The 13,866-nt window shown below is 45.8% G+C and overlaps 1 protein-coding gene across 3 annotated transcripts in view; it reads right to left on the minus strand.

Annotated features, from left to right (window-relative positions):
- FAM178B (family with sequence similarity 178 member B) overlaps positions 1-13,866 on the minus strand; it is a 153,582-nt gene that overhangs the window by 94,779 nt on the left and 44,937 nt on the right. For all 3 annotated transcript variants that reach the window (XM_072979195.2, XM_072979194.2, XM_072979192.2), the window contains exons 10-11: positions 9,431-9,563; positions 288-393 (exon numbers count right to left, since the gene is read on the minus strand). In XM_072979195.2, the coding sequence (XP_072835296.2) occupies positions 288-393; positions 9,431-9,563 (239 nt within the window). The remainder of the gene's footprint in view (positions 1-287; positions 394-9,430; positions 9,564-13,866) is intronic.

Raw genomic sequence — 13,866 nt, forward strand, 5'->3', positions numbered from 1 at the left:
GGGCAGAACACAAGCTCTCTGAATTGACCGGCTAGCCACGCTTCTTGCATCATGCTGGTTTCTAGCTTTGAATCATCAAAGCTCTTTTCTCATGAGCCCTATCTCAGTAGACCGTCAGAACATGAAAAGCACACACTGGACACACCCAGCTTCCGCTGAAATGTGGGAAAACATCATTGCTTTGAGCTTGATCCTGGAGGGGATGATGGTCCACGTGCTGCCAAAGCAGGGAGCGTGTTTCCAAACTGAGCTCTCCTTTATGGAACTGGATGTTGCCAGACGCCTACCTTAAATATACGTCTCAACATCACTGCCAAGATGAGCCGGCAAGGAGTGTTTTGAAGGGGACCCTCTTGGTCGATGCCGGCAGATCGAAAAGGGTGCTCCTGAAACCTGGAAGCAGAGGGACAGAGGGAGGAAGCAGTCAGCAAAGGAACACCAAGGGCAGTCATTCACATTTGCTGGTCCCCGAGGCAGAACATCTAAACAGCTCTTCTCCTGTGCAAGGATATGGGACACAGGTCCTGCCTGGCAGCTGGTTATGTTCTGGTTACAATGGTCTTTGTTAGGCAAAAGCAGTGCATCATCGGTGAATAAATGAATAGGAGGAAGAGAAGACAAAGACTGGATAGTCTGATTAATAATGACCAATTATTAAAAAAAGAAAAATCTGGGGTTATGTAGGCTTCTCCTGAACGGGGGTGTGTGTGACCTTTGCGGTTCAGAGGATGGCTGTGATGATCAGAGCTTGGTAGTGCTGTAATTAATTCCCTTTCCCCAGCAACAGAACTACAACTAAGCTGCACTGCTGTTGTAACTTAACAAGGGAAAATGTTTTATATATATATTTGCATTAAACCATAACTTTTTAGGTACTTTCGCAGTCATGGAGGGATGACCTTACTAAAATGGTACAGGAAAAATGTTACAGAGCTGAAGCACTGACTTGTGCATGCAGATGCTGTTTTCATAAGTAACTTAATTGCAACCATTTTAATTACCTTTGCATAACAGGAAATAAAGAAGTTTGTTTTAACAAATTGTAACTCTAAAGGCAACTGATTACTTTGACAGAACAATAAGGATAACTAATTCCTGTGTTTTCCAAAAGCAGCTGGCCACGCTCTGATGAGGGCTGTGTTCAAACACTTTGCCCTTGATGTGTGCTATGGCGGAACGATGAAAACAGATCCCAGCACTTCGCTCTTGTTTTATCGCAGGCTCAGCTCCTGCAAAGCAAGCTTTGTCTAAACGTAAACCTGTTGCACACGGAAACCCCATGGCCTGCCCTGGCTGTCACCAGTCAAAAAACCAGGACCACCACGGTAATACCACAACTTTTTCTCTCCTCGGGAGATGAAGGGAATCCAGCTGAGCAAACTCACCATAACTGAGCTTTTGGGACTTGTCTTAAACCCCCACCACCACCACCACCGCTATCTCCTCCCCAGAACCGCTTAAGCCTGGCCCGTTGCCAGCTGCTATTTTGAGAAATAACTTCATCCTGTCCCAAGGGGCGGAGAGGAGGGAGAGAAAACGTCCAGCACCCCGCTTTTCATCATGGCGGCGTGGAGCAAAAGGTGATTTCATGCCTCTGCTCCAGATTCTGCTCAGCTAATCGGAGGAGGGATGGGGGGAAGCAACTTACTTCTGAGCTCTTCTCCCCCCCCCGCCCTTGTTCCCATTAGAAACCTTCAATTTCAAGGCTCCCTTTCTCAGCCGTCTGAAATGGCTCTGGGCTGAAACCGAACCCGCGGGATCACATGGGACTTCGACTCCCGCCCTTCTCCTCTTTTATTTATTTCTCCCTTCTTCGTAAGTCAGTAAAAGTGATTTTTAAAAAGGCCCCTCTCCCGCTCGCTCTCCCGCTCTCTTTTATTAAAAGGCTTTCAGCTCAAAAATCTGACCTACATTGAAGACTGTATAATTTAATCAGGATGAAAGAAAAGTTCTCTCATTTCTTAATACCACATTTTTAACTCTTGCCATCCTGTTGGTGAAAATTCGGATCCAAACAAGGGCGGGTTTTGTTATCCTCTTGGAAATAACTCACAAACACACACATACACACACACACCAGCCTGACTTTCAACTTTGATTTATACCAGAGCAGAGGCATTTTCACACATGAAGTTTAAATAAGCGTGTAATAGGAATCTCAACCCTACTCTGGTTAGCATGTGTTCCTTATCTGTCCATGTAAGCCAGCTCCCAATACCCAGGCTCTCTGTCTCAGAATTCCTTATCACACTTTAGCGTGACCAAGGAACAAAAATCGGAATGGGATTATACAGATAAGAACTTGCTGGGCTCCCAAGCCCGTCAGAACAAAGTATGAGGTGGGGAGGGGTGGTATAACATCTTCCATTCCAGATTCACTGGGAGCACAATCACAGTGGTAGCTAGCCCCAAATGTTCCCTCAAAAGGACTAAAACTACGTGCAAAATTACATTTGCAATTTACACTGGGAAAAGCTTGCAGTTATCTTTTTATGCATGTATTTATTTATTTAAAATATATATTTTTAACCTCACCTTTCTCCTTAGGAAGAACCCGAGGAGGCTTAGGTAAATATTATAGGACAATGTTTATCAACTAAAAATAGTATGCATAGAAATATTTTAAAGGAATCAATCAAACACCACAGTAAAAAGGGTAAATAAAGTCAACACCAATAACAAAGTCAAAGCAGTAAGGCACAACAATCCATTTTAAAAACTTCTCTCAGAAAGCCAATCACTCGGTGAAATCTTGCCGGAAGAGAAAAGTCTTTGCCTGCTTGTGGAAAGACAGCAAAGATGGGGCCGGTCTGGGCTCCAGTGGAAGGGAGTTCCAGAGTCTTGGTACAGCCATGGAGAAGGCCCTCAAGCCATGTTTCCATCAAACACACCTGTAAAGTTGGTGTGACCAGTAGGCAAAGAATAAACAGCCACACAAGAACACAGAAAGCTGCCACTAAAGCAAACCATTGACTCTGGCTCTCTCTCTCACACTTCTTTCCCACATCAACAACATTCAGCCATTACATAAACAGTGTAAAAAAAAGGCTCCGTGGAGTTTTTAATGAAGTGCAGCATAAGGGGGACAGTTTAATTTGGTTCATCTTTTAATCAAAACCTTTTTACATATTCCAAATCAGTATGGGATTCAGACATTCACTTACTCCTGGGCCTTCACATTTCTAAGAATTTTGCAACACAGCTCTCCAAACTAGGAATGTACACAAAAATGTATCTTAGAGAAAAATACAAACAAAAATGAGTTTTATTTGGGCAAAATGTGTCAAACAGAACTTAAGTTAGTGAAACTTGCAGAAATGCATAGAAACAGATAAAACCGGGGAAATGCACAGAAAAGGCACATAAGGTGTTTTGTGAAGACATTTTTAAGAATAAACACACCGTGATGCGGAAAAAGCATGGAATGAGCTGAAAACGGTGAAAACTGAGGCTGACAAATGTATTCAACTCTAATCTAAAATGGGGGCAACTGTCTTCATGCCAGTTGTGGTACCTTTTTAGACCTGTTAGTCGTGCCAAGCTTGAGAAGGATCTTCTTTAGACGAGTCCCGAACCGAGGGTTGGCTGGGGGATTCTGGGAGCGGTTGTTTTGTTTTATCTTATTTTATTGTGGTGGGTTTTGCTTGGTCAGGCAACTCCTCCTCTGGAGGTATTAATTAGGAAGGTTATTCATTTGTCCATCATGTTTAGTTTTATCTCCTGTGACTGATGATGGCTTTCCAGAACTCAAGCAGAAAGGGCCTTCCAGTATCACCTTTTCCCATCATTTAATCCTTTTATCCAGGAATACCGGGGGTTTGAACCTGGGATCTTCTGCAGGGCAAACACCTAGGCGGTTGGGCCCTCATATTTCACCCAAATTTCCACACAGGTTTTGAGATACAATCTTAGGCAGGCCTCAGCAATTCAGGAGAATCTGGAGGACTCCTACGGTCGTCGTCGTTGGCAAGCCTGACTGGACACTCACACAAGTTTCACCCGGTTCTCTGGTGCGTTGAGGGGCTGGAAACGTCACCAACCTTCCAGCCAACTAGAGGATTCCAGCCTCCAGCAAAGAGCAATCAATGAAACACTTCATTGGGCTTGTGAAAACCATCCAGAAAAACACCATCCAGCTCCCATGGGGGTACAGTTGATTGGAGAAGAAGTGATGGGCTATAGATGATGTAACTCCACTCTGGAGTTCTTGAGGAACTAAAACACAACTCGTCCAGCAGTGGGAGATCCTCACAATGTTTGAAAAGGAGGCTTATGTTCATCACAAAGGGAGGGTAGCCACAGGTGAGCAGCAATTAGACACAGGTGAATGCATGGGATTTACTGTTGGTGGTAATGGAGGGACATCAGGGAGGAGAGACGGGGTCACTCCAGCTCTCCCTTTTCAACGCCCTGGAGGATGCTTACTCACTTGCCATGCTAGCTGCCGAGGGAAGAAAAGACAATCAACACTGAAAAGGCTGGGCAAGCCACTTAGTAGAAACTCTGGCCCATTTTCAAGGGTTCCCCTCTTTCTGGCCAGCGTGGAAACACTGGCAACTCAAGATGATGATTTTTTTGTTTGTTTCTTTTTGCAGAAGATTATGATTTTGCAAGATGATGATTTTTTTCGGTTTATTTTTGCAGAAACAGCACCTTTTGTTTGGTTTGTTGACAAGACTCGCTTCTGCCCATTCCAACTATCCACGGGCTTGCATTTTTCATTTCACTGTAATATTTATATTGTGCTTTTCCTCCTGGCTGAAAGTCCAAAGCATTTAACAACTAAGCAAGTCTTATCAAATACAGCGGTACAAATAATATAGTAAGTGTGCTACGGTCGTGATTGTTTTCTGTACAGCTGGATTTTATGTTCCACGTGAATCCTGTGCTCCCATTGTGTTCTTTGTTGAGTCTAGTGTTGTTGTTTTTTTTTTAAGCGTATTCCCACAGAACAGAAAAATGTGTTTTGTTGCTTTGAAAGGGCTCGGATAATAGTACCTCTGGTATATGAAGACAAAAGGTGAGGATGTAATGTGACCCCATGTGTGTTCTGTTCGGTCAACCATGGGACAGCCTTTCTCTGAAGCTTAGCTAAGAGCCCTACAACAGCTGCTGAGGGCTACCAAGAGGTAAAAGCAGCACCAAGGGAAGGAGAGACAGCCATGTATATACACCCACAGAGAGAGAGAGAGAGAGAGAGAGAGACATCACTAGCATTTCCCTGATACGCAGAAACAGCTCAATTCTTTCTTGCTCAGGTATGTGAGCAGGTGGGGATGGACGGGAACCAGCAGAGGGCAAATCACAAAGGGCAAATGGAGAGGGCGTGGGGGGGGGAGCTGGCAGCCTGCCCCGGCCACTGGGAACAAGGAAGGCTTAAACAAAGCCAACCTGCCAGTTCATCCTGTGGGTGTGAAGCCTCTCGGCTGCCAGGTAGGGGCAACTGACACCTGGATCTCAGTGGAGGACGATTTAGACCTTCCCAGCTGGGAAAATTTGGAAACCCTGAGCTGCTGCCAGCACAAAATCTCTAGCTGGATCACAGACCGCTGGGGCCAAGGTCGAGAGTTCAAAAGGAAGGGCTCGGTAGCCAGTTCCGTGCCCAGCGCGAAAGAGAGGACACAATTACCAAGGACTAAACAGAAACAAGGTCACGTATAGCTGCAGAAATACTTTCTACGTACTCTCACTTGTATATCTGAGGAAGTGGACTGGACCCATGAAAACCGACGTAAAAACCCCAGCAGTTGGTGTTTCAGGTGCCATAATGTTCATTCTTTTGTTCTTTCTTTCTTCTGCCTATTTTCCTTTTGTGTTTGGTCTGATACGCTCCCGCAGACTTAACACGGCCACTTCTTCTAAAAAAGCCAAAAAACATGCCAACCCCCAACTAAATATAGTGACACTAGGGGATGAGGGAAGCCATACAGAGAGGCCCTTCTACTTCACACTGCCCTGCTATTTCTCTGCTGCCCTGGAGCAAGTCAGGAGCATGTGACTGAGTGAGGAAAACAGCAGAATCGGAAAGAGAGAGAAAGAGACGAGGGACGTACACACATCTCACACCACTGCCAGCATGTTGATTTCAGGCCAAGCTTGGAGACGTTACTTTTCTGGATTCTCCCAGCCCACACGACCAGCAACTTTTCCAAGTTTTGCTTCCAAGAGATTACCTCTCCAACATAGTGTTGTGGCCCTTTAAAAAAATAAAACCAACATGTTTTGTTCGGCCCAAACTTTTGTAGGGTGTGGATCTTGCTACGAGCTACAAAGGCTTATGCCAAATAAAAAGTCTTTTGCTTTCAAGGGGCCACCCAAAAAAAAAAAAACCCACAACTCTCTTGATTGGTTTTGATGCAACAGGAACTGGGGTGGGCGGGTGGCTGGGGGCGCTTGGAAATATCATCAGTGGAAGAAGGCAATCAGCGAAAGAGGACTGAATTCGAATCCCGTGACAGGCAATGATCTGGAATCCTCTGAAGCCATAGGGCTCCTTCACAGTTAAATGCCATCATAGCGATTTTCCAGGACGAAGATTAGAAAAATAATGGATCCCACCAAAAGTGAAAATCTTCTCGCTTTCAGGCCACTTCCAACAGTTTTTCGTATCCTTCTTTTTTTAAAAGGCTGTTTTTCCTGCAGTCTTCTATAAAGTGGCCCAGGCTTACTGACCACGTGCCATGAGCCACATCCCTCCACGGCGAGGGTCCTGGCACTACAGAGGCTCTCATTCTCTGGCGGTTTCATGCAACAAGGCCAGGGACGCCCGGCCCTCTCACAAGAGGCGCACACTCTCTGCAGTGGCTCTCCAGCGCATCCAAGCCCTTTGACACACGTGCACACACACCCCACTCCCTCTCCCACCTCCGCTTTGTGGCACGCTGCATGAACCGGGTTCTCCTCTCCCGCCAGCCTCCTGCAACGGCCTCTCTCTTGCTCCTTTGCTTCTCCGGCTGGTTTAATTAGGGCCCTGATGTTGGTGAGCAGAAGGAAAGGAGAGGGGAGGGATGATGCAGCTGGGTAACTGGTTTTGTTTTCTTTTCTCTCGCTGGGCTCTGGAAGCTGGAAGAGGTGAGTTAAAAGGGAGAAGATTTATTCTGTGATCTTCTCCCGGCGGGTTGCAGCTCACCGTCAGGATTTACAGCCAGCTCTGGTTCAAAGAATGTTTGGGAATCAGCGGCTCATAAAAGGGGGGGGGGGAAATGAAAGGTGCCAGATGGAGGCAGAGCGGGGGGGGGGGGGAGATCCCCTCTCAACCACCCTGCAGGCATGGCCTTCTATTTGGGCCTGTGGCCACCTGCTTGCCGGAGTCCTGGGCAACACAGCAGCCTTTTCCGATCTATAGCAGATAAATGATGCCACAGAACATTCCACTTTCTGGGATTTTTTTAAAAAGCTAAGCCAAGAGTCCTTGAAGATTAATCTTTTTTAATTTCATTATCTCAGGGGGCAATTCTTCTCCATCAATGGTCTTTCGTCCATTTCTACAGTACCTAAAAAAGGTACCAGTGAGCCAGTGAATTTTGCATGGCCTTCTGCTCAAGCACCCGGCTCCAGCTTGGGCTGGGAGAACGTATACGCAAAGGCAATTCCCTTACCTGAGAATCTTCAACCCCAGGCAGTGGGAGATTCACTCAATTACTGGCATCCTTTCCTCCACAGAAATGGAGAAAGGCAATTGTCTCTCAAACCCGAGGTAGAATCTGATATGAGCAACGCAGGCTGATTCCTTACATTTCCAGCCTCGCTCCTAAACCTTCGGCATTTAGACAGGGCTTCTCCGTCTCTAGCCCTCACCACCCCAAGCTCTGCAAGACCCAGCCTGATGAAAAGTCCTGCGCCACTTGAAAGCCTGCCTGTTTTCCACCCGTTAGCATTCCGGTAAAGACACCGTAGACAGCATCTTAAAAAGCAGAGACATCACCTTGCCGACAAAGGTCCGCGTAGTCAAAGCTATGGTTTTTCCAGCAGCGATGTATGGAAGTGACAGCTGGACCCTAAAGAAGGCTGACCACCAAAGAATTGATGCTTTTGGTGCTGGAGGAGACTCTTGAGAGTCCCCTGGACTGCAAGGAGAACAAACCTATCTATTCTGAAGGAAATCAACCCTGAGTGCTCACTGGAAGGACAGATCCTGAAGCTGAGGCTCCGATACTTCGGCCATCTCGTGAGAAGAGAAGACTCTTTGGAAAAGACTCTGATGTTGGGAAAGTGTGAAGGCAAGAGGAGAAGGGGATGACAGAGGACGAGATGGTTGGATAGTGTCATCGAAGTGACCAACATGAATGTGACCCAAATCCAGGAGGCCGTGGAAGACAGGAGGGCCTGGCGTGCTCTGGTTCATGGGGTCACGAAGAGTCGGACACGACTAAATGACTAAACAACAAGCAACAACAAAGGCACCATCTACCCACCTTTTGGGATTCTGCAGAAGCACCACCAGGCCTTTTTTGTGCGGTTTAATTAGGCCAGAGTTGCTCATGGAGGAGTGGGGGGAGCACAGCCCCACATAAACTGTTATCATTTCCGCGTGGTGTTAAGTGCTCACAATCATCTAATCAAATCATCTTTGCATAATGCAGGCGATCTGCATAATGTATCATCTTTGCGGTAAAACTCAACACATTTCAATGTGGATTTCTTGGGTTGATGTGCATAACTTATTTTTACTTTTCTTACTCGCAAGAAACCATTGTGTCGCAGCGCACAACAGTGCGAATCATAAGGAACGATGGGCTGTTCCAAACGAAATGGATGTGTCTCAACACTTAATCCTCCTGGTGTGTGACTTATATTATGAACAATAAGCTACTGTTATTGTTATTATATTCTGAACAATAAGCTACTGTTAGGACAGAACAGAGAGAGAGAGAAAGACAGAGAGAGAGAGAGAGAGAGAGAGAGAATGGTTTCCTATAAGCAGAGGTGTCAGACAAAGGTGAACTTTATCCCCTTACCTGTTAAGTCTGCATGCAGAATATATCCTGCAGAAAGCCAGACTAGACTCAGCCGAAGGAGGAGTGAAAATTAGTGGAAGAAACACTAATAATTTAAGACCTGCAGATAACACCCTCTTACTGGCAGAAAGCAGCAAGGACTTGAAACAAGTTTTGGTGAAAGTGAAAGAAGAAAAGTATCACCTCAATTCCTTCAGGTCATCCCCTGGGACCTTATTTACTCTTGAGTAAAAGACATGTCTCCTGCCAAGTCCAAAACCCAGGCAGGCCCCCTTCAGTGATGGCTCATGAATTCTTGGGAGCACCTCATCCCCAAAATCTGGTGTGGGGGGGGCTGCCCCATCATGTTAACCTACCATCCTACTTACTGCAGATCAGGAAGAATTTATGCATGACCACAACCTGTTCTTAAAGAAAAAAGGCAGAAGAGAAATCAGTTCAAATTTGCTCCACAGAAGTAAAACGACACTCACTCCAGTTCTTCAGATCTAAATTCTGGCTGAACCAGCCCAGCGGGAAACAAAGTGGAGGAACAGGCTCCGAAATGATAGAAGGCTTGGATGATGTCTTTCAGGTCCGGGCACCAAAAATCTGTGTTGCTCTTATCTGCAAACAAGAGAACGATAGTTTGATATTACCAGTTTCAGCACATGGAGGGGGGGATCTTTTTATTAATCGCTAAAGGAGTACCAAGTATTATAGGGAACGCTTTGAAGGAGAGACACATTTCTATCGGTGTTGTTCTAGTTTAAATGGCATAGCTTCACTCACGTATCTCATTAAATGGTCTTTATGGAGTGGACTGATCATGCTGTCTGAGGAAGCAGGCGCGTCCATGAAAGCTCGCATCGAAACATAGCAGTCCGTCTTTAAGGGGCGAAAATTTATTTTATTTTATTTTATTTTTGCCTGATAGGGTAGTTCTGGTTTACAGATTTTGGCCCTTCATACAGAAATAACAGCCTCCCAGCTTCCTCAGAGGGAAACACTCCCCCAGAAGAAACTGGGATGTGTGTCTCCAAGGAAGGATATCACATTGGACCGAGCATAGATGACACCAACTGTCTCTGATCATGTCTGAGGAGAAAACAGCTGGTGTAGATGATGCGTTCTAGGCTAGAAAGCTTATGCTTTTAGGAGAGGTGACAGAATACACCAGAACCTGGACATTTAAAAAAAAACAACCCTTGTTTTTTTTTGTAGGAGCATCTAGAATTAAGAAAGCTGGGGAATCCTGGAAACAGGGACACAAATAAATCACACACACACCCCTCCAAGAGCTGCGTAAGGCAGCCAACATCTGCAAACCCACTGGGGACCGCTAGCAAAATTGGCATGTCAAAACCTTTCTTGGTTTTGTGCTTCTGGGCATACAAAGGTACAATTATACCAACATAGGGCCATTGAGGGACCCCAATGAGCTGACCTTCTGCTGAGTCAACTACAGTAGTTAGCCCCAGTACCGGCTGCCAGAAGTGACTATCCAGAGATTCGGGTAGGATTCTGATGATACCGGAGACTGAACACGGGAAAGCTTGTGTTCCACTAACAACCTCCCCTACGTACATTCGTTGTGTTATTGGCTACTATTCCAACAGGCTGCTCCTCTCAGTGTATCTCCGACAGAGTTTTTCCCAGTTCTAGAAGTCTAGAACTGCACGTGGCTTCTTTGCATGTGGGTTATTGAACAAAACCAGCTCATTCTATGTGCTTCGGCCAAGGGCTTGCAGCTGCTGCCTACCGCTGTCTAAAAGCACACCAAAACCCACACAAGATGTTATGTCTTAAAATAATTTGATACAGCACTGGAACCTATCCTGGGATCCTGTGATATTAGACTGGCTATTAAGTATTTTACATAAACGGATAAAATAATATACGATCCTAGGGAATCTCTTGTCCCTTTTCTGTTTTCAACCTCAAGTCTATAATCAGCCTGGCAAAGGAAACACTTCCAGGTCAATACCTTAAAAAAAAAAAAGAAATAAGCTATATCTGAATTTGCACTAGCACTCATTTTAAGCGTCCTTACGGTTATATTTTCCCTTGAAAAGCTAAGACATGGTGCACAGCCCACCCACACCATGAGTTAAATGTCAACAGGGAGTAATGGCTCAGCGCCCAATTCTGTACACTTCATCTCTGTATCACGGAAACTACGATGGCGGTACTCCTTTTGGAATAACAGAGTTTACTGTAGTTATACATTTATAAATAAAATCTAGCTGCGGCCGCCGTAAAGGTTCCGTTTCAGGCAAAGATTTTCCAGTATTTTTTTTCACAGGGGTGACCCTTTGTACCTCTGCTGCTTAGCTTGGTCTCTTATACGTTTTTTTTAAAAAAGAACTGAGATTTAGGAATTAAGCTTTATCAACCATAAGTGGCCAGACAGGTTTCTGCACTTTTTGCATTATGGCATGTTTGTGCAATTACTCTCTCTCCCACTCTTTCTGTGGCTTCGCTTATGGAGAACTGAGATCCTTACCACCAAGAAAACCAGAAAAAACTCTTGATTGTTCCTCTGTTAGCTGAGAAGGCAAGAGGGACAGGTTGTCACTTGCCCAAGGCGTGGGGAACAATCTCAACACAAGAAGTCTCCCTGCTTAAAGCAGAGTTTAGAAATTATTATTTTATTGGAGTAACAACCCTGCCTCTTCAGAGGTAGGAGTTTGGCAGAATATATACGCTTTTCCTGACAGTTTGCAAAAGTTACTTTTCGGGCTACGATTCCAAGAATCCAAAGTCCGGAAGCCGTAGTCAAAAAAATAGAATTTTAGATAAAAACAAAACAAAAGTAAAAGAAAGAATAAAAAGTTACGATCACTTTTTGATTTGTTCTTTTATTTTTTATTTTTGTTTCGCTTTTACCTTTAATGCTTGCACAGACTAACACGGCTCTCTCTTTTATGGAAAAAAAAAGAATGTTTTTCAGCTTTGTCCTGAAGGCCCCGGGTGTCAGCTGAAAAAGGGAAAAGAAAGCACTCCCTGGAGCAGTTATTCCAATCCAAAGATCAATTCTGTACCGCAGGAGGATGGTTCCAAGATGAAGCACAACTTGCCTCGAGAAATTTGGACCTTTGTGATGGCTGCTGTGCTGATCAGACAAATCAAAGAGGCACAAAATCATGTATGGCTAAAAAATGTTGATGAGTAAGAAGAAGAGGAAAAAGAAGAAGCACAATAGAAAAAAATGCCTACAGAAAATGCATCTCAGGTTTCAAACTCTTGCCACCTGATAGGGATGAAGGATGGAGATAAGAATGCAGATGCTGGTCTAGGAGTTAGGGAACATGTAGAGGAAGCATGCGCTAGGCGATGACGCATGATCAGGCACACAATATCAGCCTGACTTACTTCACAAGGATGTTTTGAAGCTAAAGGAGGGAGCAGGAGAACGGTATAAGCCATGTTTTGCTCCCTGGAGGAAAAGGTAGGCATTCACGTAAGCAAACAAACAAATGCAAATGAACGCAAATAAAAATAAATGTGAAGGAACCGAACAGAAGCAAGAATTGGTATCTGTATTAGCCACTGGCTGACGCTCCCGTGTCACTTTAATGACCTCAGCTAACGACATGACACCATAACCTGTCTCAATTTCAAGAAGGAAAAGAAAAAGAAAGGATGGAGATCGGAGAAGCCATATCTTGCCCTTGGGGGTGGGGGCTGAAGCCGATAAGCTAGTCAGCTGTTCAGAGTGAGTCAGGTCCTCCTGGCACCTAATTGTCTGAGGGAAAACATATCTTTACCATCAGCCAAACCACTGCTTTCTTTGTTAGCCATCTGCAGCTGTTATGTTTTATCTTTTTCTTTCTTTCTTTAAAGCTTAGCAGCTCCCCTAATGATTACTTCTTGGAAGGCAGAAGGGGGAATCTCCGCATTCAGGAGAAAGGTGGCACCTTTCCTGCCCCAGGGTTCCCTCCTCACCTCACCATTACCTGATGCCTGGCTGGGCCGTGTTCCCAGTGCAAAGCCCTTTTGGCTGTGGGGAGATGGGCGGGTGCTTCGGTGTGAGGGGCGCATGCACAGGGGTGTGTGGTAATGACAAGGTTGCGGTAGCAGCAGCTCCAAGCTAGTGGCCAAGGGGGGAAGGTGGGGAGACGACAACCCGACCACGAAAGACCCCTCGTGGGCCCTGGCACGAGTGGGAGGCTGGGCGCAAGCTAAGAAATGGGTTCAGGACTTCCAAAGTTTTGGTTCCAGGACATTAACCCCCCCCCCGAATATTTTATTTATTTGATCATTCATTCATTCTGTATACCATTAGTTCAATCTACAATATTGTTCTGAGCAGTTTACACAACATAAAAAAATAAGCAAACCTGTAATGGTAAACTAACGGTAGAAGAAATAAAAACAGTCAAAGCCACGCAAACCAACAGCGTATTTATCTGTGTCACAGCAGGATGAGAGGCGTGCAGAGTTACCCTTGGTGACCCCCGTTTCCAAAATCCGGCAGCCCGACGAGGGCAAAAGGAAGGAGCAAGCTTCTTGTCCTCCATGCCGGAGACAAACGGGCACGGAGCCCTGCAGGATCCGCAAGCAAAGCCTCCCTGAAAAGCAGCGTTTCGAGCGGCCTTCTGAACCTGAGCAGGGAGGGAGTCCGGCGTAGCCCCGCCGGGAGCGGCTGGCGCAGAGTCGGTGCCACCCCGAAGAAGGCCTGACCTCCCAAGAGAGGACTCCCAGGTCTCTCCTTTGGAGTGGCTATCCAAGGAGAGCATGGCCTGGAAGAATCTGATGGGCCGGGCAGAGGACACCGGGGGGGAGAGATGCTCTGACAAGGAATGTGGTCCCAAACTGCAGAGGGCTTTATAGGTGAGCATCAGGACCTGGGAGTTGAATATACCTCCCGGCATGGGGGAATAAGGTTCCCAACATCTGGGTAGAGATAAAAGAGGGACTCCGCCAG

This window comes from Pogona vitticeps, chromosome 8 (genome assembly GCF_051106095.1).
Source record: "Pogona vitticeps strain Pit_001003342236 chromosome 8, PviZW2.1, whole genome shotgun sequence".
Classification (NCBI taxonomy): Eukaryota; Metazoa; Chordata; class Lepidosauria; order Squamata; family Agamidae; genus Pogona; species Pogona vitticeps.